This window comes from Polyodon spathula, chromosome 11 (assembly GCF_017654505.1).
Source record: "Polyodon spathula isolate WHYD16114869_AA chromosome 11, ASM1765450v1, whole genome shotgun sequence".
In the NCBI taxonomy this organism is placed as follows: domain Eukaryota; kingdom Metazoa; phylum Chordata; class Actinopteri; order Acipenseriformes; family Polyodontidae; genus Polyodon; species Polyodon spathula.
In genome coordinates, this window is record NC_054544.1 from 19637275 (window position 1) to 19660548 (window position 23274).

Genomic DNA, 23274 nt, shown 5'->3' on the forward strand with positions numbered 1-23274 from the left:
AATTCCAGTTAATCTTACCCAACATATATTACTATACACTTGTAGGTCTCAGATTTTCCTATACAAACCCCCCCCCCAAAAAAAAAAACAAAACACACACATTGTGATAATGGTGAATTAGATTTTTTAATGATAATTTATTTGAAGCTGTTGGAGAAGAATATTTATGTAACACTCTGTGCAGATACTTCAATGCCGTGCTTCCTATCAGCTGTGAAAAGCAGTGATTGCCACTCAAATGCAAGCCAGTGCATCTAGCTTCGGGCAGTCTGAGTTCTTTTAAATAAATAAATGCTGTTACTTCAACGGTAAGTGTAGAATGGAAAAGAGAGCAAGACACATTTGCCACTTTTAAAGTTTATAAATGCTTTGACAAAAAATAAACTATTACAAATCAAATACCTGCTTAAAATAATGTGTGCCCCTTCCATAGCTACAAAGTGGTGGCAACACAAATCAAATAAGATTTACACGATTACTTTGTTTCCTATGTGCACTTTAATAGCGCTGATTACAAATGAACAGTGGCCCTTCAGAATTTACAACACTGTAAATTGTGAAAAATAAACAGAAAATAATTTGGCATCTTGCTGAAACTGATATGGAAAAATTCAGAAGTACACTTACTATTTTTATTTGTAAATGTATTTATTCACTTTTACAAACAGGCCAAGTCCTATGAATATTATTTTAATAGGGAAGTATAGGTTCAAAGTACAGTTTCAGATTGACTGATAGTAATATGGCAAATTACATATCAGATGTTTTATTAATATTATTAGTTAATATTAATACTCATTAATATAATAAGCATGCAGACTCTGTTAAACATAGCAGAGGGTGAAATAAGAATAGTAACTCACATCTGGATGTGGAATGGCATACTGTCCCTGAATTGTGAAGGCCTGTATAGGAAAACAAAAAGTTTACATTAGAATAGTAAATGTGATAAACAATCACACTTAAAAATCTACCAACAGTCTCTTTGTCCATTTACATTGAACTTTTGTCATGAATGATCCTATAGGAGTCACATAACCTGCTAGTTGATATTATGAGGCTTTTTTTGTTTTGGATGATATACTCCAGAATGTTGAAATTGCCCCATTCTGAAGGAGGTGGATCATTGAAATTGGCAGCAATTCAATGTCCTAATGTGTGTTTTCAGTTTACTCCAAAAATGTAATTTCTGAAAGAACAAAGAAAACCAAAGAGAAACAAGTTGTTGTTTCCTATATTTAATTATTCTTGTGATAATATTACACAACATTAAAAAGCAGAATTCAGCTACTATAATAAGGTGCCAAGGTAATCCAGTGTTAAATAGGGAGTGTCATATCTATCTATCTATCTATCTATCTATCTATCTATATAAAGAAGAGACATGCAAAAAGTACCAGAATGCATTAGGATGCGTCCCAGTGACCCTGGAGTTACTACACGAGCTAGCTATGACTTTTACAGCAGCTCATATGTCCTTTTTGAGACGTCTAACGCTTTTAGATGTTTTTGAGAACAGGAGTGGAGCTTCTTGCAGAGCTTCTTGCATTTTCTCACAGAATTCTCACTTTAACGTCATGTTTCGGCAAGATTCAATATGACCATATTTACTTCCAATTCATAAATCTTTTATATTGGCAGTTTTCAATAAACTCATACATAGACATCATACATTAACGCAATGAAAGGTAAACTGTTACATAATACAGAGTACATTCCAAAATTTGTAGCCATTAAAGATTAAATGAGATTGAGAATAGTAGAGGCGTTACAGTGTATACTGTTTCAAATAGCTGTGAAATGTCCATCTCACTGCATGGTTTAATTTTACATTCTCATTTTGATGATCATTACAATACTGATGTAACTGGCTAAGGGTAAACGTAGCAATGTACAGTAAGATGAGTATATAAGAAAATGCCTTCAATTGTAAAGAGTACACTAATGGTAACCAGTGTACAACCTATACATTGTTTGTAATGAACTGGCTGAGCAGGATCCAAAATATAGTATACCCTTCAATCTTTATCAACCTTTTCTAAAATCGAACTATAATTTTTTATTAAATAATTGTAAATTTAAGAGAATATTATATATATCTTATATATATATTATATATAATATATATATAATATATATGATATATATATAGTTTTCAGTTCAGTTTAAACCCTCAAATTACCCAAAAAGTAATAATAATTTAAATAAATAAATAGCTCTCATGCTTTGTGAACAGCAGTTGGCAGTGAAAGCAATCAAGATTCATTATGGAAATGCTTTGCTATGAGAAGTGGGATGCAAACACAAAACCATCTGATTTTGGCCAAAATATTTTGAAATGTGTCATTTATCTTTATTATTATACTATATAAAATGTTTTACTGTAGGACTAAAGAGATCAATTGATCTAAATAGAGGCTCTAATTATTACTACTATTTAAATTAAAATTGATTTCCACTCTGGTATTTCTCATGCTTGTAAAGGTAAAAAATAAACATGTTTATATAGTATTTATTGTTATAGTCTGTTCAACAGAACTTGACCTAGGCAAACTTGATTATAATTATATTAAATGTCTTTACTAGTTTTTATTTGAAAACAAATTGCTTAAAATCTAGATTTTTCTACAGTGAAGATCACAAGTTGAAGCTGATACATTACAGTAGAATGTATACAGATATATATATTATATATATATATATATATATATATATATATATATATATATATAACATTTGCAACGTTGAGGATACATAAGACTTTGTATCGCCCACATAGGAGATATAAAAGTCCTACATGGGAGTATGACAGAGAAAGAATGAACCTGAGTTAAAATCTCCCTCCCGACCTGTTAGGGCGTTGTGTAAAGGGAACAGAGTGCCCTGGACTGGATAGTCTGGCAAGTCAGTCCAGGGAAAGGTGGAGGTAGTCCATCTAGAGTGGGGGCGGAGTCACAGTATACTAAGTCATCGTCCCAGACGGGAAGCGATGTGGCGATCACGCATTGGAGGAAAACAATTGCACTCGCTAACCAAGGTGACAATGTGAACTGTTCCTTTTGCTATGGTTATGGAAGAACCACTGAAGGACTGTATATGTACCGTGAGTGTTTTGTGTTTGTTTTGTTAACTGTACTGTTTGTCTTTTATAGATGACTAACACTTCCGGGAGCCAGCACCCAACCAGGACTTCACTGCACTTGTACTCACTGAATGAACTGTATTGCAGCGCTTGCACTTCAGCACTCAGTCTGGACTTGTGATCGTGTTTGTTTAAATACCGTGTCTATTATTTCAGGACTGAACCTCATGTTTACTTAACTGAGCAATACGCATCGTTGTGTATTGCCAGTCCCCCATTACTTTACTGTTGTCAAGTGACACTGGAATTACAAATAAAGCACCATTTCACAAATACTTTGTCATTGTCTTGAGCACTGCATCACCTCTAAATCTGCGCACTTCAAACCACTTTGCCACGAGGAGATATAAAAGTCCTACATAGGAGATACTTTTAGGATGCTTCTGTAGATTACAAATAAAGCAAATGAACACATACTGTAATGTATAGGTTTGATTTAAAAATACTCTTATTCTAAACAAGTCCGTACATATATAACCTTTTTTATGCATAAGTTAATACTGCAAGTCATGTGTACTCTTATATTGTGTAAGATCTAGTGCAGTTTAAGCAAAGTTAACTTATTATGGATCACGATTATATAATGATGTGTATAAATCAAATATTATACATTCTCAATATATATTATGTTTATTAGTGTGGGAAAAAGTAAACTGAATCTACAAATTGTAATGAAAAAACAGTTATGCTCCATTGAACTGTAACTAACAAGACTAGAAAATGAAAATGGTGTCTATTGTTGACCACAGGCTTTGGAACAAGAATTGTATTTGCTTTCCAATACTGATATCTGGACTAATAAAGGCATGAGGTAAATTGTTATTAGACTGTATGTGTGTGTAATGCGAGTCTTGAGCAAAGTCCTGTGCAGAGTCTTTCACTGAAATGTATCCAAATAGGCCTGTGTAGTTACCATGTTTTGTGCTAATGCAATTGAGAGGTAAGATGTTTTCAAATCCTTGAGTCTCATTAATTTAAGTTAAAAGAGGAAATCATGCACAATAAAAATAAAAGGGATATGCTTCTTTAAAATGGGTTGGCATGCAATGAGAAAGTATGAATAGAAGGCTTCAAGAGTTGCTTGTGATTCTGAAACAACCACTAACTTCAGAATAAAGCTAAGCTAAGCTTTTTCCCTTTCAACTGCAAAGAAATTGCATTTTTTTTTAAAAAAGGGTTTAATTGACATTTACATTTAAATATTTAAAATTCTGATTTTCAAGAGGGTCCTAAATAACAGCATTTTTTTTTGCTACATAATTATATCAGTGTGCCAATTGTCTTAAACATCTCATTAGGATGGTGAGCTTTAAGCAGATCTTTTTTTTTATCATAGTTTATCGGTTTTACCAATGTTTTCCAACCCAATTTGAAATGCAAATTCGAACCTAGCCCCACAGCTGCAATCCACTAAGCTGAAGGAGGGACAATCAGACAACCTTCATTCCCACTGTCAAGCTAATCATCTAATTTCACATGGCAAGTCTTAACCATGGATGATAGGAGACAAGGGCCAAGCCAGGGAAACCTCAGCTGGACTAGTAGCGGTTGCTGAAGCTCAATGAGGTGAACTTAGCCTAGCAGGCTTTCCTCCCCAGCCCACTGATGCTCAAAAATCGGTAACTCAACACAAGCTGGATTCACAGGGCAAGCTCCTGATGCTACGACTCACCCTGCACACCAGCATGGTAGTGTCTTTACTGGATGAGCCACTGGGATCCTATGCATATTTTCATAAAAGTAGAATTGTTGGTAACCCTGCCTACTGCTTGTTTAATCTTAAAGCCTTTCATGCAAGCTTCCCCCTTTGTCTGTCCCACCCTGAAGCTTCTCTCTGTCTCTTGGGCTGTGAGCATGCAAGTGAGAAGGTGAGAAAACCTGAATGAACTAACAGGCAGTGGCTGGTGCTGCAGTAAAAGGCTGAGGTTGGCTGCGGACGCCGCCAGCGGGTCGGCTCTTACCTGGCCACCTGAAAAAATGACGGGGGTGGAGGCGGGCTTTGGGCGGTAGGGGATGGTGGCACCTTTCGGTGGGGACTAGGAGAGGAGAACAGGGAGCGGTAGAGACAGCATTAAAAACAGGATTCTTGGGAAGAAAATAAAGAAACAGACAAGAACAAAACCATATACAGTATGTATGACAAGGACAATTCTGTCAGGGCAAGTTTTTTTTTACATTATAACTATGGCACTGCTGTCCTAATAGCAGCTTTTTAAAAACCTATGAGAACAGTGTGCAATTATTTGAACACAACAGAAAATGACTAAAAAACATGAATCATCTTTCATAGTTGTTGTGTGTTTTGCTATGTGATACTACAGAAATAGCGGCCCCATTAATTTAAATTACTTGGCTAGCTATATATAGCTATATTTATAGCTTTACTTCAGAAATGTAGATTAATTGTTTGAGGTTATGAATGGGATAACATACTGGAAGTTCACCGCTATACTCTACCTCCAACATGACCACACATATCTGTTTAACACACTGAATGATGGCGTCGGGGGTTCCAGAGATTGTCACAGCGCGCTCGGTCGAATTGGGTAACATGTCCCCTGCCACCTGAACTTGGGCTCCTGTTGACTAAAGAAAGAAGACAGAGAAACTGTGAAGAATATATGTCCTTTCAAAAAACAGTTCTTAGTTTTGTCAAGTAAATGTTTATATAAGGCAAATATATTCTGTATACTCATTTTACACTTTCATAGGACAGAAAAAGAAAATTGTGAAAATAAATTGACTTATTTAGGAGTTCCCCAATAACAAAATAGCCATTAAATCACATGGTGCATTAATGTAGCAATATACTGTATGCTTCTTTGAGAGTGTGAGACTGTGAAAGATGCTTGCCGCACAGGATCGCCTCGGGTTCTTTTTCAGCACTACTGACTGATGCAAACACCAAAGAATTGATTTTTAAACGTGCAGTAGCGCACTTTTTATTCTGAACACAAATAAAAATAAACAAAACAAAAGCCTAGCTCCACTTTGGAGGGCTGACTACACATGGCAGGAACCTAGCTAAATAAACAGGACAGCTGAGCTGTTTAACTGTTAAAATGAACACACACAGTTACAAAACAAAAAGGTTCTCACAGTACCTTTTAAATGACACACAGTCAGGCTCTTCACACAGCAGCCTCTAGCAGACTGATTGCTCTCCTTAAATATTGGCAGTTGGCTCTAATTTACAATAATGAGCCAACTGCCAAAACAATAAAAGCAATTAACAAATATTAATACAACGAAGGCTTTTCAGCCTATGACCTTCTGAGCTGTGTAGTCATGTGCTCCCAGGACTACACTTTCTCACACATACAGTCCTATTCACTGATTGGGTTTAATACACATTAATCTATGTGGAAGACAGCCATTAAGACAACAGGATAGCCATTTAAAGTATCAATATCACCTACCTCTCTAATTTCCTTTATTTTGGATCCTCCTTTCCCAATCAATGATCCGCACTGACTGGCAGGCACCACCAATCGAAGCGTCACGGGAGGTTTGCTGGTAGCAGGGCTGTTACTCATTGAGTTAATGATGTCCTAAAAAGCAGTGGTAATGCATTACAACAGGTTGATTCGCCCCAAGGGGCTGCCTTTAATAGGTCTGACCTGGTGCACTATTTGGTTGTCCAAACCAACAGCTGTGGAAACTGAATTTACACAAAATTTAAAAGTAACGTAAATATATAGACTATCCACTTCATAAGGACCTGTACCTAATGTCAGGTAATCCCAGTGTTTGCTCGGATAAACAGCCTTGACGTGGCGTGGTGTCTCACAAAGTGCTGGGGTGTATCAAGGGATGTTAATCAATTTAGTCATTAATATTTCAGATTTGACATGTTTGGATGACTTGGAGCAGCCTACTAAAATGACTGTCCTTACACAATTTCACTGCATCACAGGATAGTGGACAGATTACATACAGCAGCACCCCCCACCCCACCCATGGGGGTGGAGTCAATACCCCCACCCCACCTGCCCCCACCTCTTTATTGTTGAAAATATAATATCTTCTAAAATACAAAGCTGCAGTAATACAAATAATAGACACACCTCTTCAAACTTGTAAGCAATCATTGCGAAGGCCTTAAATATTGCATCAGTGGGGCCAGTGATAGTGACGATTCTCTCCGGACAGTTTCCTTCAGAGATGTTGATCCGTGCTCCACTCTAAACAACAATACACACAAATACAATGCCTTTTTAAAAATACCCTATCTGATAAATATAGTTTAAGGATCTGTTATAAAAATTAAAAAAAAGATCTATAAATGTGTTATAAACAATGTTATAATCACAATTAGACAGTTATGGTACTAAACGTCAATAGAGTTGTACAAGAAAGTAACTAAGGCATTTATAAGAAACCTGATATGTACTTTATAAAGTGACAGGAAGTGAATTGATCTCTATTTTGTAAAAAAAAAAAGAAAAGAAAAAAAGAAGAATGTATATAATATTTAATATAAATTTATGCAATTAAAAAGTAATTATGTTACTTGAACACAATTGTAACTATTTACAGTAACGTATAACTTTGAAAAAAATGAGATGTAATATGTTACCAATTTTGTTATCTCTCTGAAAAAGGATCCATTAAAGTTACTGAAACATCTAATCAGATTACAGTAACGTGTTACATGTAAGGCATTACTTACCAACACCGACTGTAACATACTGTACATATGCTTATAAAAAAATGCTTATAAAAAATATAACTAAGACGTTAAATAACTGAGTGAATGATGTTCATTGCCTGGGGTTATAATAAGCAAATCAAATACAAAATTACACAATGCATTTTAGTAAATCTATCTTCCATACAGGCTGGTATATTTATCCAAACCAAAACAATGGTTGTATAGTGTGTCTGATCTGCCCACTTACCCAAAGGAAAAGATTGTCCCCCAGCTGTTGACACTAGAGGACATAATCTCCCACTTAACTGAATGCCTGTTTATACAAACTTTTCCCTTGGAGCAGTCTGAATAAAAGGGCTACAGGAGTTTCTACTGTAGATGTACCATACCAGCGGGACATATTTGATTATACATTTAGAAAAGAAAAATCACATGACTTGGTGCTGAGCCGCACAGTCAGATTAACATTGACAAAACTTACAAATCATTCTGGATTCGAGAACAGACAGGCTGTGGATTGTATTGCTCCATTCATTTCAATAGGGATTTGGTTGGGTCCCAAATATACCAGCGTACAGGTAGATTGGCTGGATTAGACAGGTTTTACTGTATTATGTTTTATAACAGCTTTTTTTATTTACAGTAAAACACATATTCTAGTGAGAATACTCACCTCTTCACGCATTTTCTTTACTGTTTCTCCTTTCTAGAAAGATACAAAATAAATACAGCAAATCCAGTTTACTTTCATTTTGAGCTGACAAAATAACAGATACTATAAGATAACTGCAATAAAAGGTCTAATGGAATTGTATACCTTTTCTTAAATCATAGATGATATTTGTGAGGTTGTGGGGTTCAATAAACCCACAGTTAATTATGGAGAAATGTGACCCCACCTTTTAGGGAGTTATATAGGTGTGACTGCTGCTAGTACAGTTCTGAAAGCAATATGAAGGTAAGCTTAAAGAAATAGCTTCATAAGAACTACTCTCTATTAAAGTTGATATTAATAGCTTCTTACACTGAGCATTATACATACCTTGCCAATAATACTTCCAACTTCCTGCAATGAAAAAAGAGAACATGTATTATTCTGTCCTGTTACATAACTAAGCTGCAATTTTACACATTAAATAATGTCCTCTTACTACTGCATTAACACAGTTCAGGCATAAACTAATGTGTCGAGTGGGTTCCTAAGCTGTGCCTGTTTCCGTTAGGGTAGAAAGGGAGTGATATGTCTTTGGGTGTTTTAATATCTCCAACTCTACCTCCAAGCTGTTCCAAAATGAATGCTCAAGAAAGGTAATACTATATACATCCCAGAACAATTGTGGTTTCAAAAGAATTAAGCAGACCAAGGCAAAAACAGTTTTTACTAGTAAAAGTCCAGCACTTCCTTGGGTTACTTCCTGGAGAGTAAAATTGTCCTCAAATTGTCCCCACCCTTTCAATGTCTTTTTTTTTCCCCAGTGTGAGGAGTCAAAGGGATTTCGGTCTGTGATTCAGCCTCCCGACAGTAGATGGCATCAAACCAACTCGGGACTTCCCTTACCAAGATCTCGTGACCATGGCAAAAGTCATCTTTTTGAGGGGCGGCACCTTGGTGAGGGGTGGAAGTACGAGTATGTAAATTCCAGCCACTGGAGTCAAGTGAAGGATAAGGACACTTGTCAGTTGGGGATTGGTGTTCCACTGACTACAGAGGTGGGACATTACTTACTAAAGGGAACATATTACTGTGTTCGGGGTTGGTCCGAAAGTAAAATAGGAGGAGTAACGGGTGGAGGGAGAGACTAGTTTGATGCAGCGGGATTTTTTAAAAAAACACTAACATTTCTTTTGTCTTTTTTTGTTTATGTATGGTTCGCCACGAAGACAGTTAAAGACGAGTTCTCACGGTCTGTTTTGGATTTCACCCCTGCACTCCTTCCCTCACACCATTTTGTTTTCTTTTGTTATTTAATTATTTTGTTGTATATAGATAATAAAAATAAATTATTTTATTTCTGTACACATAAATTACTGTCTGGACATTCCATTTAATACACTCTCGCCTCACACGTAGTGTCAGAAGTGAAAATGGATCCAACTACAGTTTTGGCAATGTTTAGGGAGCAGGAGGAGAAGCGAGAGGAGAGAGAGACACGGCACCAGGAACAGCTCGCCCAGTTCTTTGGACAGCTGGTGGAAAAACTATCAATATCAACATCAGAGAGAGCGGTTGCCCGGATGTTTGCAGCTCAGCCAAAACTTCAGAAGATGACCTCGGAAGATGATCCCGAGGCTTTCTTGATTACTTTTGAGAGAGTGGCAGAGGCTGCAGAGTGGCCTAGGGAACACTGGGCCATGAAATTGGCACCCTGCCTGACAGGGGAAGCTCAGGCAGCGTATTGAGCCCTGACGGCCATGAATGCAGGGGACTATGTTAAAGTAAAAGAAGCCATTCTCTCACACCTCGGGATCACGGAGGAAACATACTGGCGCCGTTTTCGGGAATACCAGCTGTCCAAGGGGATGTGGAAACGGGTTGCAGGACAATATCTTTTAGATCAGTGCACCCGGTGGCTGCGGCCAAAAGAACATACACCCCAAGAACTGGTGCAGAAAATAGTTATAGAACAGTTCGCGTCTATACTACCGCCAGGGAATCGAGAGTGAATTAAGAGGAATCGACCTACCACTCTCGAGGATGCCATCCTCCTGGCGAAGACCTACGAAGACGCGAACGAAGGCGCTGGGTCAGACCCCACTCCTGCCCCTAAACTAACTCGGACCAACCAACCAATGAAGCCTAGAGGGGGTAACCAGACCTTCAGACCATGGAGGTCGAGGTTAGCCCCATCCTGGGCGAGAGAGAATCCCCCTAACTTGCCGGTCGCGGACTCGCAGGACAGATTAACTCCGTTGATGCCTCCTAACCAAGTGTGCTACCGATGTAATGAGCCTGGACACATTGCCAGGAATTGTCCAGTAATGAAGGTGGACCTGGGGACAAGATCCTGGTCAGCAGTAACAGGTAGGAACACTGGGGAATGTCGGGAGGGCCCTTATCAGTTAAGAGTACAGGTCGGGGGAAAGAGTACTTACGCATTTGCGGACTCTGGGTGTGCACAAATATTGATTCGGCAAGCTCTCTTGGATGGGGTAGCCTGGGAGCAACAGGGTAAAGTGGCTATCTCCTGTATTCATAGAGAAACTCGGGTTTATCCCACCACAAAAGTTAGACTTATTGTAGGTGATTATTCAGCTTACGTTAAAGTGGCTGTAGTGCAATGTTTACCATACCCTGTTCTCCTGGGAAGAGACTGGCCGTTTTTTGATCGTATTTTAGGTTGGGAAATGGTCTTAGTTTCTACCAGGGGACAATTAAAGCAACAGGAGAAAACAATTGGCGAGATTTTTCCGTTGCAATCCGATCTGTTTAACCCTAAAATCCGCCCAAGAAAAACAAAAAGAGAGCGTCGGGTGGAAAAATATGAGGGAACTCTGAGACGACAAGGGGAGGGGTCTGACACAAAAGTAAACCAATCGCTTAAACGGCAAGGAAAGGGAGTAGGTATTCAGTGTAACCGGGGCTGCGAGGTTACTGAGGTGGAAGGTCATGTAATAAAAGACACTCCTCTCTGTGTACCTAACCATTGGGACCGAGATATTGACTTGGGATATGAACAACAAAATGATCCCACGTTACAGTATGCTTGGAAACAGGTTAGATATATCGAGGGGAAGGATATGCAGGAAGGACAACCGGTGGTATTTCTGCATTTTTCTGTATCTGGGCACTTATTATATAGAATAACCCGGGCTCCCGGGACGGGACAGCTCGTAAAACAGTTATTGGTTCCTAGGCCTTTTCAGTCAGAAGTCATGAGATTGGCGCATGACATTCCATTTTCAGGTCATTTGGGAACTGAAAAGACTCAGGAACGAATTCTGGCCCGGTTTTTTTGGCCTGGGGTTTATGGTCTTGTGCGGAAGTATGTATCGGAGTGTCCTGAATGTCAATTAGCTGCCCCTAAGTCAGTTCGCCCCGCACCTCTGGTTCCACTTCCAATTATTGGGGTACCGTTTGAAAGGATTGGTGTAGATTTAGTAGGCCCTCTGGAGGGAACAGAGTCAGGATATCGGTATATTTTAGTAGTAGTGGACTACGCAACGAGATATCCAGAAGCTGTTCCCTTACGCTCTATGAATGCAGTAGCTGTAGCGAATGAATTGGTAAAAATATTCTCTAGGGTGGGAATCCCGAAAGAAATTCTCACTGATCAGGGCACTAATTTTATGTCAGACTGTATTCAGCAACTATATAAATTATTGAAAATCCGTTCAATTAGAACCTCAGTTTTTCATCCTCAAACGGATGGGCTTGTTGAACGATTTAATCAGACTTTGAAAAATATGTTGCGCCGCTTTGTAGATCAAGAAAAACGCAATTGGGCTAAACTGCTTCCCTACTTGCTCTTTGCAGTTCGCGAGGTACCACAATCCTCAACGGGGTTTTCCCCGTTTGAGCTCTTGTACGGTCGGCAGCCGCGGGGTATCTTGGATCTCATAAGAGAAGGCTGGGAAGAACAGTCAAAGGAGTCTAAAAATGTAGTAAAATATGTGTTGCAGTTACGCGATCGCTTAGAATTAGTCGGTCGATTGGCACATGACAATCTCAAAGCGGCACAGCAGAAGCAGCAACAAAGCTACAATAAAAATGCAAGAATTCTGAACTTTCGACCTGGAGATAAAGTGTTGTTATTGTTGCCCTCATCGGAATCTAAGTTGTTTGCTAAATGGCAGGGTCCCTTTCAGGTTATTCGAGCAATTGGTAAAGTCAATTATGAGATCCGACAGCCTGGGCGTCGGAAAGAAAGTCAAATTTATCATGTTAATCTCCTGAAACCGTGGAAAGAACGGGAAGTCCATTTTATATCTCCTGTACAGGAGGGAGAAGATTTTGGACCCTCAATTGAGCCAGAGTCAGCAATTGAGGTCCCGATGGGGGAACAATTAACTCCTGATCAGCGTGAAGAGGTAAGCAATCTAATTAATATGTTCAGTGATGTGTTTTCTAACGTGCCTGGAAGAACGCATTTGATCGAACATGCTATTATCACTCCGCCAGGTCTAAGAGTTAGACAGAGACCGTATCGCATTCCAGAGAGTCGGAGAGATTCTGTTCGAAGGGAGGTGGAGTGTATGTTGAAACTTGGGGTAATTGAACCTTCCCGAAGTGAGTGGTGTAGCCCAATAGTACCAATAGACAAGCCAGATGGGTCACTACGATTATGTATCGATTTTAGGAGGGTGAATGCTATCTCCAAGTTTGATGCATATCCCATGCCTCGAGTAGATGAACTCTTAGACAAGCTGGGGCGAGCTCGGTTTATTTCAACTCTGGATCTGACGAAAGGATATTGGCAAATTCCATTAACGAAAGCCTCTCGTGAGAAAACGGCATTTTCAACCCCAGAGGGTCTTTTTCAATTTTGTACTATGCCGTTCGGACTTCATGGAGCGCCTGCTACTTTTCAGAGACTAATGGACAAGGTTTTACAACCTCATCGAGAGTATGCAGCTGCGTATATCGATGATGTAGTCATTTATAGTTCTTCCTGGAGAGAACATTTGACTAGATTAGAAGCCGTCTTACAGTCTCTGAGGAGGGCGGGGCTCACAGCGAACATGGCAAAGTGCGCTATTGGAAAAGAAGAAACTAAATATTTAGGTTTCATAATGGGTAAGGGTAGAGTGAAACCGTTGGTTTCAAAAGTCCAGGCTTTGTTGGATTCACCGGTACCTACCACGAAAACCCAGGTGAGATCACTGTTAGGGTTGGCTGGTTATTACCGCCGCTTTATTCCACACTTTTCCACTATAGCCGCCCCTCTCACTGATCTCACTAAAAAGAACGCTCCAAATAAAATTAAGTGGAGTGCAGAGTGTCAGACAGCCTTTGAATCTATTAAAACTAATTTGAGTCAGGCCCCAGCATTAATAAGCCCGGATTTCAGCCGAGAGTTCATCCTGCAGACAGATGCATCGCAGACTGGTCTGGGGGCGGTTCTGTCCCAGGAGAGAGATAGTATAGAACACCCGATACTATACATCAGTCGGAAGTTACTGCCCAGAGAACAGAGGTATTCGGTAGTGGAGAAAGAATGCCTGGCAGTGAAATGGGCAGTGGAATCTTTAAAATACTATCTTCTGGGACGACCTTTTGTACTCATCACAGATCACGCTTCTTTAAAGTGGTTAGACACGATGAAGGATTCAAATGCTAGGATTACGCGGTGGTACCTGGCGCTCCAATCCTTCGCCTTTCAAATAAGGTATCGTGCGGGTAAGTTACATCAAAATGCTGATTTTTTTTCCCGGGAGGGAGGGAAAAGGGAAGGGTTAGAGGTTTCCGAGTGTTCCTTCGGCTCCATTCTGAGGGGTGGGATATGTGATGAGTCAAAGGGATTTCGTTCTGTGATTCAGCCTCCCGACAGTAGATGGCATCAAACCAACTCGGGACTTCCCTTACCAAGATCTCGTGACCATGGCAAAAGTCATCTTTTTGAGGGGCGGCACCTTGGTGAGGGGTGGAAGTACGAGTATGTAAAATCCAGCCACTGGAGTCAAGTGAAGGATAAGGACACTTGTCAGTTGGGGATTGGTGTTCCACTGACTACAGAGGTGGGACATTACTTACTAAAGGGAACATATTACTGTGTTCGGGGTTGGTCCGAAAGTAAAATAGGAGGAGTAACGGGTGGAGGGAGAGACTAGTTTAGTGCAGTGGGATTTTTTAAAAAAACACTAACTTAAAAACTATCTTTTGTCTTTTTTTGTTTATGTATGGTTCGCCACGAAGACGATTAAAGACGAGTTCTCACGGTCTGTTTTGGATTTCACCCCTGCACTCCTTCCCTCACACCATTTAGTTTTCTTTTGTTATTTAATTATTTTGTTGTGTATAGATAATAAAAATAAATTATTTCATTTCTGTACACATAAATTACTGTCTGGACATTCCATTTAATACACTCTCGCCTCACACCCAGTCACCATCTGCTTCCCATATTCCCTGACACACATTACATGACATGATTTGACACAGAAAACACTGCCGCGGTCACATTCATTAAAGTGAAATGTTAATGCACTCCCTGAAAGTAAGGCAAGAAAACAGCAAATTTTCTTGAAAATACAGCACAGTTCCAGATATTACCGTTTAAAATAAACAACACCTGCTTGCTATAACATGTGTTTTTGTCAAAACTGAAAATCTGAGACTTAAGTATTTGAATTGTTTGTCACATAAAGCAGAGAGTGCTGCATTACTTTGCCATGCATAAGCAACCGGATGGTGAGGGTAACATTCAGCCCGCCTTCTGAGGCTTTGGATTCCATTTTGTATGGTGAGGTAAAGCAGGAGTGTGGTCACGACACTGGAGTCCCTGGGACAAGATGAGAGTGGATGGTAGAGCAGCCAACCAGAAAGTCACCTGGCAGTGGAGGAAAGGAGAGAGATATGTTGTTGACTGTTTGGTGTGACAGCAATGCTTTAAAAATATACTTCCTCTAAACAGAACAATTTGACAGTGCAGGTTATACATTTAAAAGCTTTCAAATTGTACAGTACTTCTTTTTGAGTTTCTTCCTAAACCAGTGATGGAATCCGATGTACTTTCAATGGACATTTTCTCTTCTAAGTTTTCTAGTTAAGGTGAGGTGTCTGTCATGTACTTGTATTAAGGCACTACAGTAGGGTTTCTGGTTCAATGGCTTCTAATACAAGTAGTCATCACATATGTTGTCTCCCACATATGATTTATAAATGAAACCACAACACTGAATTGAATGGATACGAGGATTGAAGAGGATACATTTAAAAGCTTCAGATTACCAAAGGAGCACTGCATAGTACAGCCACTAGATGGGACTGTAATTACAGAGCAGACACATTAAGGACTATGGTTGAACTGGGAATACATTTTAAATTAAAACCTATAACTTTTACAAGACCAAGTAACTGAAAACACTGATATGCTGTATTACACAACAACCACAGACCACTGAATGTGGAAAATAGGCTGCTAATATATTACATTATATAAAATTATACACAATAAAAAATGGTAACTGAAGGAATATGCAGACAACAACAATTTACAAATAAGAGTTTTAAAAATACTGTTACAATGCAAAGTTCACTTCCTGTGTTACGGAAATGGGACCTCATCTGAACTTAATATTTTGTATGCTGTGCAAAGGAAACTAGGCCAAATAGGGTCAATGAGAAGAGTAATTCCATTGAAACACCAAAATAATTACGAGGACCTGTGAAAATATTATTTAAATACTTTCAATCTACAGTTAGGTCAAAAGGAAACATTTTTAACCTCTCGTAACATCTGCAGTGTTCGGAGTCAAAGAAGTATTTTGGATAATATATATATAGATATAATATATATTATAATATATATATATCCACGACGAGGATGCTGCACGCCTACTCATCAATAATACCAATTGGAAAAAAAAGTTACTTAAGATACTTAATTTTAGCTAAAACTACTTTAAGAATTATTACTATCAGCACTCCTCCAGTGGTTGTCCCGCTTCCTCAGGCTCTGGGTGCCGGAGCTCCTCCTCTCCGACGTTCGGCAGGACGCTTTTCTCCGTCGCTGACTTTCACTTTTTTTCCTTCTCCTCAGCAGCACTACCTGTGCCTGCTGAGCGTCGTCATGGCTTACGCTTGTCCTTGCCCCCCCCCAAAAAACGGTGAGAGTGGCGCTCAAGCTCCGCTTCCAGGCGTTCTTCACAACTGCAGCACTTCTGGCACATCTCAGCCATCCGCCACTCGGAAGCTACGTCCCCTCTTCAATGCATCCAACTACTAACACCATATGTGGTATTGTTAAGTGTTGTTCCCACACTGAAGCAGGCAGACAGGCAGGTGAGAGCCGGAATGGCGGCACAGAGACACAGAAGTGCAGTGAAACACGCCAGCACGTTGCTCAGTATGTATTAACACATAAAACAGAAAAAACTAATAATAATGTCATGTGACACTACCAGTAATGGTAGCACATAGAGGACAGTACAAGACTGTAAAAACACTAAAAATAAAACACAATACAACAAACTATAAATCAAAGGTGAATAAGAATAAGAAAACTGAATTTAAGTTATTTTAAGGTACACGTAATGCATGGAGTTATTTTTGTGATGTTGTTCAATTAAAAAACAATTTTGAAGCTTTTTTGAGCATGCTGAAAGTAAGCCAAATACAAAATTGTTTTCTGATATTAACAGGGTTGCCTTTTAGTGTATTTGTATTTTTTTTGTATTAACAGTATTTCGTGCATTTGAGTCTTGCAATGAATATTTCGTATCTTGCTCCTTTTCCAGAGTTATTTATCAGTGTACACGTTATAAAAACAAATAAGTAATTTTTGTTTTGATTTTGTGATAAAACTGGTACTTGCATTGATTTTATTCATCTTTAAACAGTTTGAAGCATTTGAGTTTTGGCCAACAGCATGAACTTAATAGCATTAACACAGTATTTCATGCGGTTGTTTTGTAATGAAGATCAGTTTCTGGTTAATTTCATACAGTGTCCATGCTTACCAATGTACATGTTTTGAGGGTGAACAATAAATGTTTTTTTTTTAAAACCATGTTTGTTTGTTTTATTGTGCTGCAAGCCTACTTGTTCGCTTGTGTTCCGATATTGACAGGGCTGTCTTTAGTGGACTTTACTGTTTTTATTATAATACAAACTATTTTTACCCACTGACACAACCTTTTAATGCTGCTATAATTTACTTATGTCATTTCTATAAGGCTGTGTGCAGGCAGCTTTTTCATGATTTGCAGATGTTAGTGATCTTACATAAGAGTCGCCAATCGGCACCGAGGCTACTGGCAAATATTGTAAATAAACGACAGGGTGTTTACTTGAAGTTTTACGGTATTCCCAGAGTGCAAAGACTCCCCCCTTGAGTGGAACCCAGTGGTACTACAGCTGCCTGTTTCAGGTATAATGCAAACTGTCTTGTAACTTATCTGTATTTCTTTATTTAGGTTTTTCTAGTATTGACACTGGAAGCCTTTTTAATAAACATTCTTTATATTTTCATATCTTATACCTGCCTCCTTGGTTTTCATTTAGTTAAGGGCTTGAGTGGGGAACCTTACTTTATTTCTTTGGGGGATTTAACTTTCTGCACTGCACTTAATTGTTAACATTGCAGTTACCATTACTAAAGAATAAGCCCCAGTCACAGTTGGAGAAGCTATTCTGGAAAGAATGCTGCAAAGATGGAATTGTAACACTAAACATGATTGTGTGGCACTGCAGATATAAGAAAGCTGCACCACAGGTACAGGCTGACCCAATTATTGCCGCTGCTGTTCAAAAGGTATTTGCTCAATGTTAATTATGTTGACAAATTATACTGTAATTTGATGATGTTTCGAGGACATAAAAACGATTCTGGTTAAATCTCTGTTGCAATTCTAAACAGCACACTGTACAACTATAATTAACATGACATACACCAGAATTAGCAGAGCCTGGGTATACATATTCTGTAAAGAATTTAAAATATATATTCTATAGTGCTTTTGGCTAACAGACCTTGATATTAAGTGTTCTTTTGTCTCCAACTCGGAATGCCACTTAAATCCTCAGTTGTACTGCATTACACGACAAGCGTTGAGATATCTTGCTTCAAATAACTTTCTCATATTCAATTAATATTTTTATGGCTGGCTCTCATTTTGGAATCTAGTTTGCATTCACTCAAATCCCAAAATGACCAGGTGAAGGAAAGGAATTATCTGATAGCAGCTGTTAAATATACAGTAGGTTTAAACACTCCCCCCCCCCCCATAAACAGAATACTCCATGAACATTCATAGTGCTGTGGTCAATTCCCTCATAAAGAGAGCCGGAAATATTTGTGGAATATAAAAATGTGTGACATGTAGACAGGCAGACTACAAGTACTACCATATTCTGATAACTGGTGCTAAATGTCTTGGCACCAGATAAACAGTTGTATAGATGCAGATTGTGGGAAGGACAGAAGGAAGTCTTCATATACCCCTAGAATATGATACAAAAGACTGTTCTTAAACAATTTCATTTCAATTGGGAAAATCTTTTATATATAAAATTGTAAGCTGCAGAAAGACAGCCTATGTCTACTAGTTATTTATTCTGATACTATGAATAATGTGTTCTTAATGTCCCAAGCAAGTTTAATCATATTTTGATAAGCGATGGAAATGTAGACAGGCAGGCAACATCATACTCCCCCCCCACCCCCCCCAAAGGATTACTGGCAAGTTTAGTCTAGGGGTATGCAAATTGTGTGATTAATGTTTGTGTGATTAATTTTCTGATTATACTAATTCATTCATTTATTATTTCCTGAAGCATTAGACTATCTTAATACGATCAGACGGAGATGGGGGGAGATTTGCATCTTCTGACCCGAACATCCCATTGAGTTCTGGGCCTCGCTTACAGTTATGCCAGATTGTGTGGTGGTTTTGTTGTTTGGACAGTTAACTATTGCACGTGTCACTTTTTAATACATTACAATGAAGTTTGACTAGTTTGTTATCTTGCTGTTTTGCTTCAAAGTTGCTTTGTCCAAAATACTGTAGCATTAGTACAACATTCTGTAGAAGAAAGAATTAAAATGTTCAACTCTGAAGGTATTTACTGGAAAGTGTTTTCGGTATAACAATATGCCCTCTGGGAAGGGGTAAACAAACTGCAGTCAGCAAGGCCCGCTTTCTGAACAATTGCAGTGCACAGATGGCTACACCCCAGAAGAATGTACTAAACAGACACAAAGGAGAATTACAGTTTAGTGTCAAACCGAATATGAGGGTGGAACCCGAGTGCAGTGATAAAATGCAGATTACCCTAAACCTGAGATCGAGAGAGGAACAAGATCACGAAGGGGATAAAATCTGCTGCCAGCTGCTTACAAATCTCCCTGGGGAGTAGATATTGTACAAAACCCTTAATCCACAGTTAGAGCCATGCTTGTGTATAGAACCATTGGCCATGAATAAATACACTAACACTTTGTGCTATACAGAGCACTAACACTAGAGCTATACAGAGCACTGCTGTAATCTCTGTTTAAAACCACTTTCCAGGAAGCAATATTGAGTCCTTTAAAATTAAGGAGAAACTGACTGGAATCACAGGAATGAACAGTTATTCTACAACAAGCATTGAAAGAATAAATGTTTTGTATTCCACTTTTTTTTTTTAATTTTCCTTGCATTCTTTTAAATTCATTGTTTCAAATTACACTGCATTGCTAAGAGCGCTGTGACTAAGGATAGCATTTCTCTGAATCCAGCTCTTTTAATTTAGGGTTAAACGTACGTGCATTGTACTTGTTACCGGTATATAAAAACAGAATGCTCCATGAACTTTAACAGTGCTTTGATTATTTTACTCAGGAGTATGGCAACTACAGCTATAGTACTCCCTTTCATAAATTTTGTTAAAAGCAGAAAACTAAGGCTGATCTGCAACTGTTTACCATTTCAGTCCTGTTGTGTGATTATATTCTGTGGATAAAGTATTTTTTGGCTGAAACAAAACCTATTCACTGCTCCATGTTCCCAGGGCCTTGCGTACCTCGATTTTTATTAAGCCTCAGGTCAAACTTTAGGAATTACAAAAGAGTAGTGAAAAGGTACACAAGAGAGATCCCCTACCACACATTTTCAAAGATTATGCTTTGAAAAACAATTCTGAAACTTTGAGACATTTCAACAAAATAAAATAAAATTAAGTCTAAGTCTAACTAGACAAGATAGAAATGTTGACGGAGGAGTATCTGATCTACTCTATATCTTCTTAAGGCAAGATGCTTTTTATTGTTTGAAGAAGATACATGTTAGACTCTATTACTGTAAACAGGTCAGAATCATTCATATATATTTACAGTCAAATTGTCCAAAAAAGTGTTTGGTCAAGTTAAGCTCGAACCCAGTGGCCGATCCTTGTCAAATTGCTGGTATGCTAATACGTTTAAATCACTTTGGGATAAGCGGGTTTCAAACTTCTTAATTGTCCTAAATAAGGTCCTCAGTAAGTGTTGTAACTGTTGGATTAGCAGTTCTCTAGATGTATATGTCATGTATATGCCAATATGACATTCTGGTATTTAACAATACTGGTTAAATTCGATTTGGAAAGAAAACAAAAAAGGATAGATGACACAGTTAGTTTGTAGCTAGAGCAAGTACAGTTTTTCAACCATATATACCATACAGATATGCTTTAGAATCATACATAGACAAACATAAGAAATAGGACAGTTGTAACTGCATAAGACTTTATTTCGATCTTGTAACACATCTTCATGTGTTACAAGTACTGATTGTACCAAAATCTCAAATTCCGTAATGGTAAATTTCAGGTTTTCACTTCTGAGTATCCTCATCACCATGGCTAGTACCAGGCTGAGGTCTTTATGTGCTATTCATTTTCTTTTGGAATGTGTACACACACATGTAGGGTTGACGCAAACCTGCTATTTATTGTGAAAGGTGTGTAATTCTCCATGGCTAATTGCGGTGAGGGGTATTTAAATTGGTTGATTGGGGAATCGTCTGTTTTACCTAATTAGTTTTATAAAATAGGTTGTTATTTTGACACTGAGTGGGGCCATGCTGAACACGCACATTACGTGGCTTTTTGTGGTCGGTTTTTTTTACTGCCCTACCAAGATCATAAACTCACAGGAAAATCACCGACTTTGCAACTGTCAACATGGCCCTACATTGAATTAACCTCTTTAATACTCTCAGCAACTTTTGTGCTAAAGAATGTCATTACCAATATATATATATATATATATATATATATATATATATATACACACACACACACACACACACACACACACACACACATATATATATATATATATATATATATATATTCAATCATGATTTCTTTTTTTTTTTTAAACAATTAAATTACACCAATGCTGTCTAAGCAGTGCTTAAGACTTGAGCAGCTCCCCTCATGTTAATGTTTCCATCTGATTTCAAAAATGGGTCAAGCCTTCAGTCAAACCGCTCCTGGCTTCTCTATCTATGGTTGCTATTGCATTAATCACGCATCATGCTCTGCTGAGCGGCATTTCCAAAATGGTTTTTTCCTTCTAGTATTTTACACAGATATTTCTTGCATGTTACATAGAATTCACAGAGAATCACTGCTCTTGTAAACCTCTTTGATTCAATTAAAACCAAACCTCTTTTATTTTTATATATATAGGAGAGTTAGTTCCAGGACTGAGAAATGTCTGTAGTGATTTCTCTGCTACTAAAATGCTGTGGCCCCGTAGCTGTACATGAATACAAGTGGATTAAAAGGAAGAAATACGTTATTGTGATCGATAGCGTGCTCGTCTAGTTTTATATCTTTGCACTGTGTAATATTTCGAAGGGCATTTCAATAACATAAGTTGCGTACAGTTTTACTTGCGCATATTACATCTTAATACATCCCTTTTTGCTGCAGTATATAAATAAGATTTCCATATTATGTTTGTCACTCTTGTTCTAACTATTATGAGACTACAGTTTAGGTAAACACCGCATTACCAACTCAATATTGACACGGTAACGTGATGTTATAGAGAAGGTATATGGTACTATGCTAAAATATTCCAAAATTTGAACCCAGTATTTTTATTAATTATCAGGGAGTTTAAATAAGGTTTGTTAACTTACACACTGGAATTCACAACAGCCTAAACTGCAAGAAGGCAGTAAACATGCATACACTAAAAAAATACATACTTCGTGTCAAACTGAACATGATTGTGTGAAACTGTAGATTCCATTGTAGACATTTCCAGAACCTTCTTGGCTAAAGATAAGACTTCATTCACACAAATTTGGCTATCCCATTTGAGAAATGATCATATAAAAAAAGGTTATTCCACCAGGCTCCCAGGGGCCAACACTATGAAATGATTTTCTACAGGGGCCATGTACAAGCATTGAAACTATAATCACAGCTGGATCCATGTAAATACTCCCACACTCTCACACACTATCAGTCTACGTTGGGAGACTTGTAAAGCGCACCTAACCCTGTACACAAACAACTGAACTACAACTCCCTATTGTCACTCTCTAGTCTATTTAATTTACAGATTACAAATTTACAAATTGCACTGAATGTCCAACACATTTACTCATGATGAAGCAGGCAGCTTGAATACATGAATTAGCCAAGGTCAGCAAACCTTTTTTTTGTTCCCATGTGTTTTCGCTGCCACTCACAGGCTCAGAGTCCATTTCTCTAAGAATGTTTTGAAATAGAAGGTTTCCCAGTATGGAGCACCCGATAGTAAAGAGCTGGAGTATTTGCATTTTGTCTTATAATGAGAATGCAAGTGGTAGCGCATAACAGATCAGAGCCATAACA

At 38.3% G+C, this 23274-nt stretch overlaps 1 protein-coding gene across 8 annotated transcripts in view; it reads right to left on the bottom strand.

Annotated features, from left to right (window-relative positions):
- Positions 1 to 23274, bottom strand: part of LOC121323427 (poly(rC)-binding protein 3) — an 87179-nt gene that overhangs the window by 8263 nt on the left and 55642 nt on the right. For 6 of the 8 annotated variants that reach the window (XM_041264507.1, XM_041264508.1, XM_041264504.1 and 3 more), the window contains 8 exons: positions 15120 to 15283; positions 8839 to 8862; positions 8470 to 8502; positions 7210 to 7326; positions 6562 to 6693; positions 5600 to 5728; positions 5035 to 5178; positions 864 to 905 (listed from right to left, as the gene is read on the bottom strand). In XM_041264507.1, coding sequence (XP_041120441.1) covers positions 864 to 905; positions 5035 to 5178; positions 5600 to 5728; positions 6562 to 6693; positions 7210 to 7326; positions 8470 to 8502; positions 8839 to 8862; positions 15120 to 15188 — 690 coding nt within the window. In that variant the 5' untranslated portion in view covers positions 15189 to 15283. The remainder of the gene's footprint in view (positions 1 to 863; positions 906 to 5034; positions 5179 to 5599; positions 5729 to 6561; positions 6694 to 7209; positions 7327 to 8469; positions 8503 to 8838; positions 8863 to 15119; positions 15284 to 23274) is intronic. The other 2 variants (XM_041264510.1, XM_041264509.1) reach the window with 1 other exon arrangement.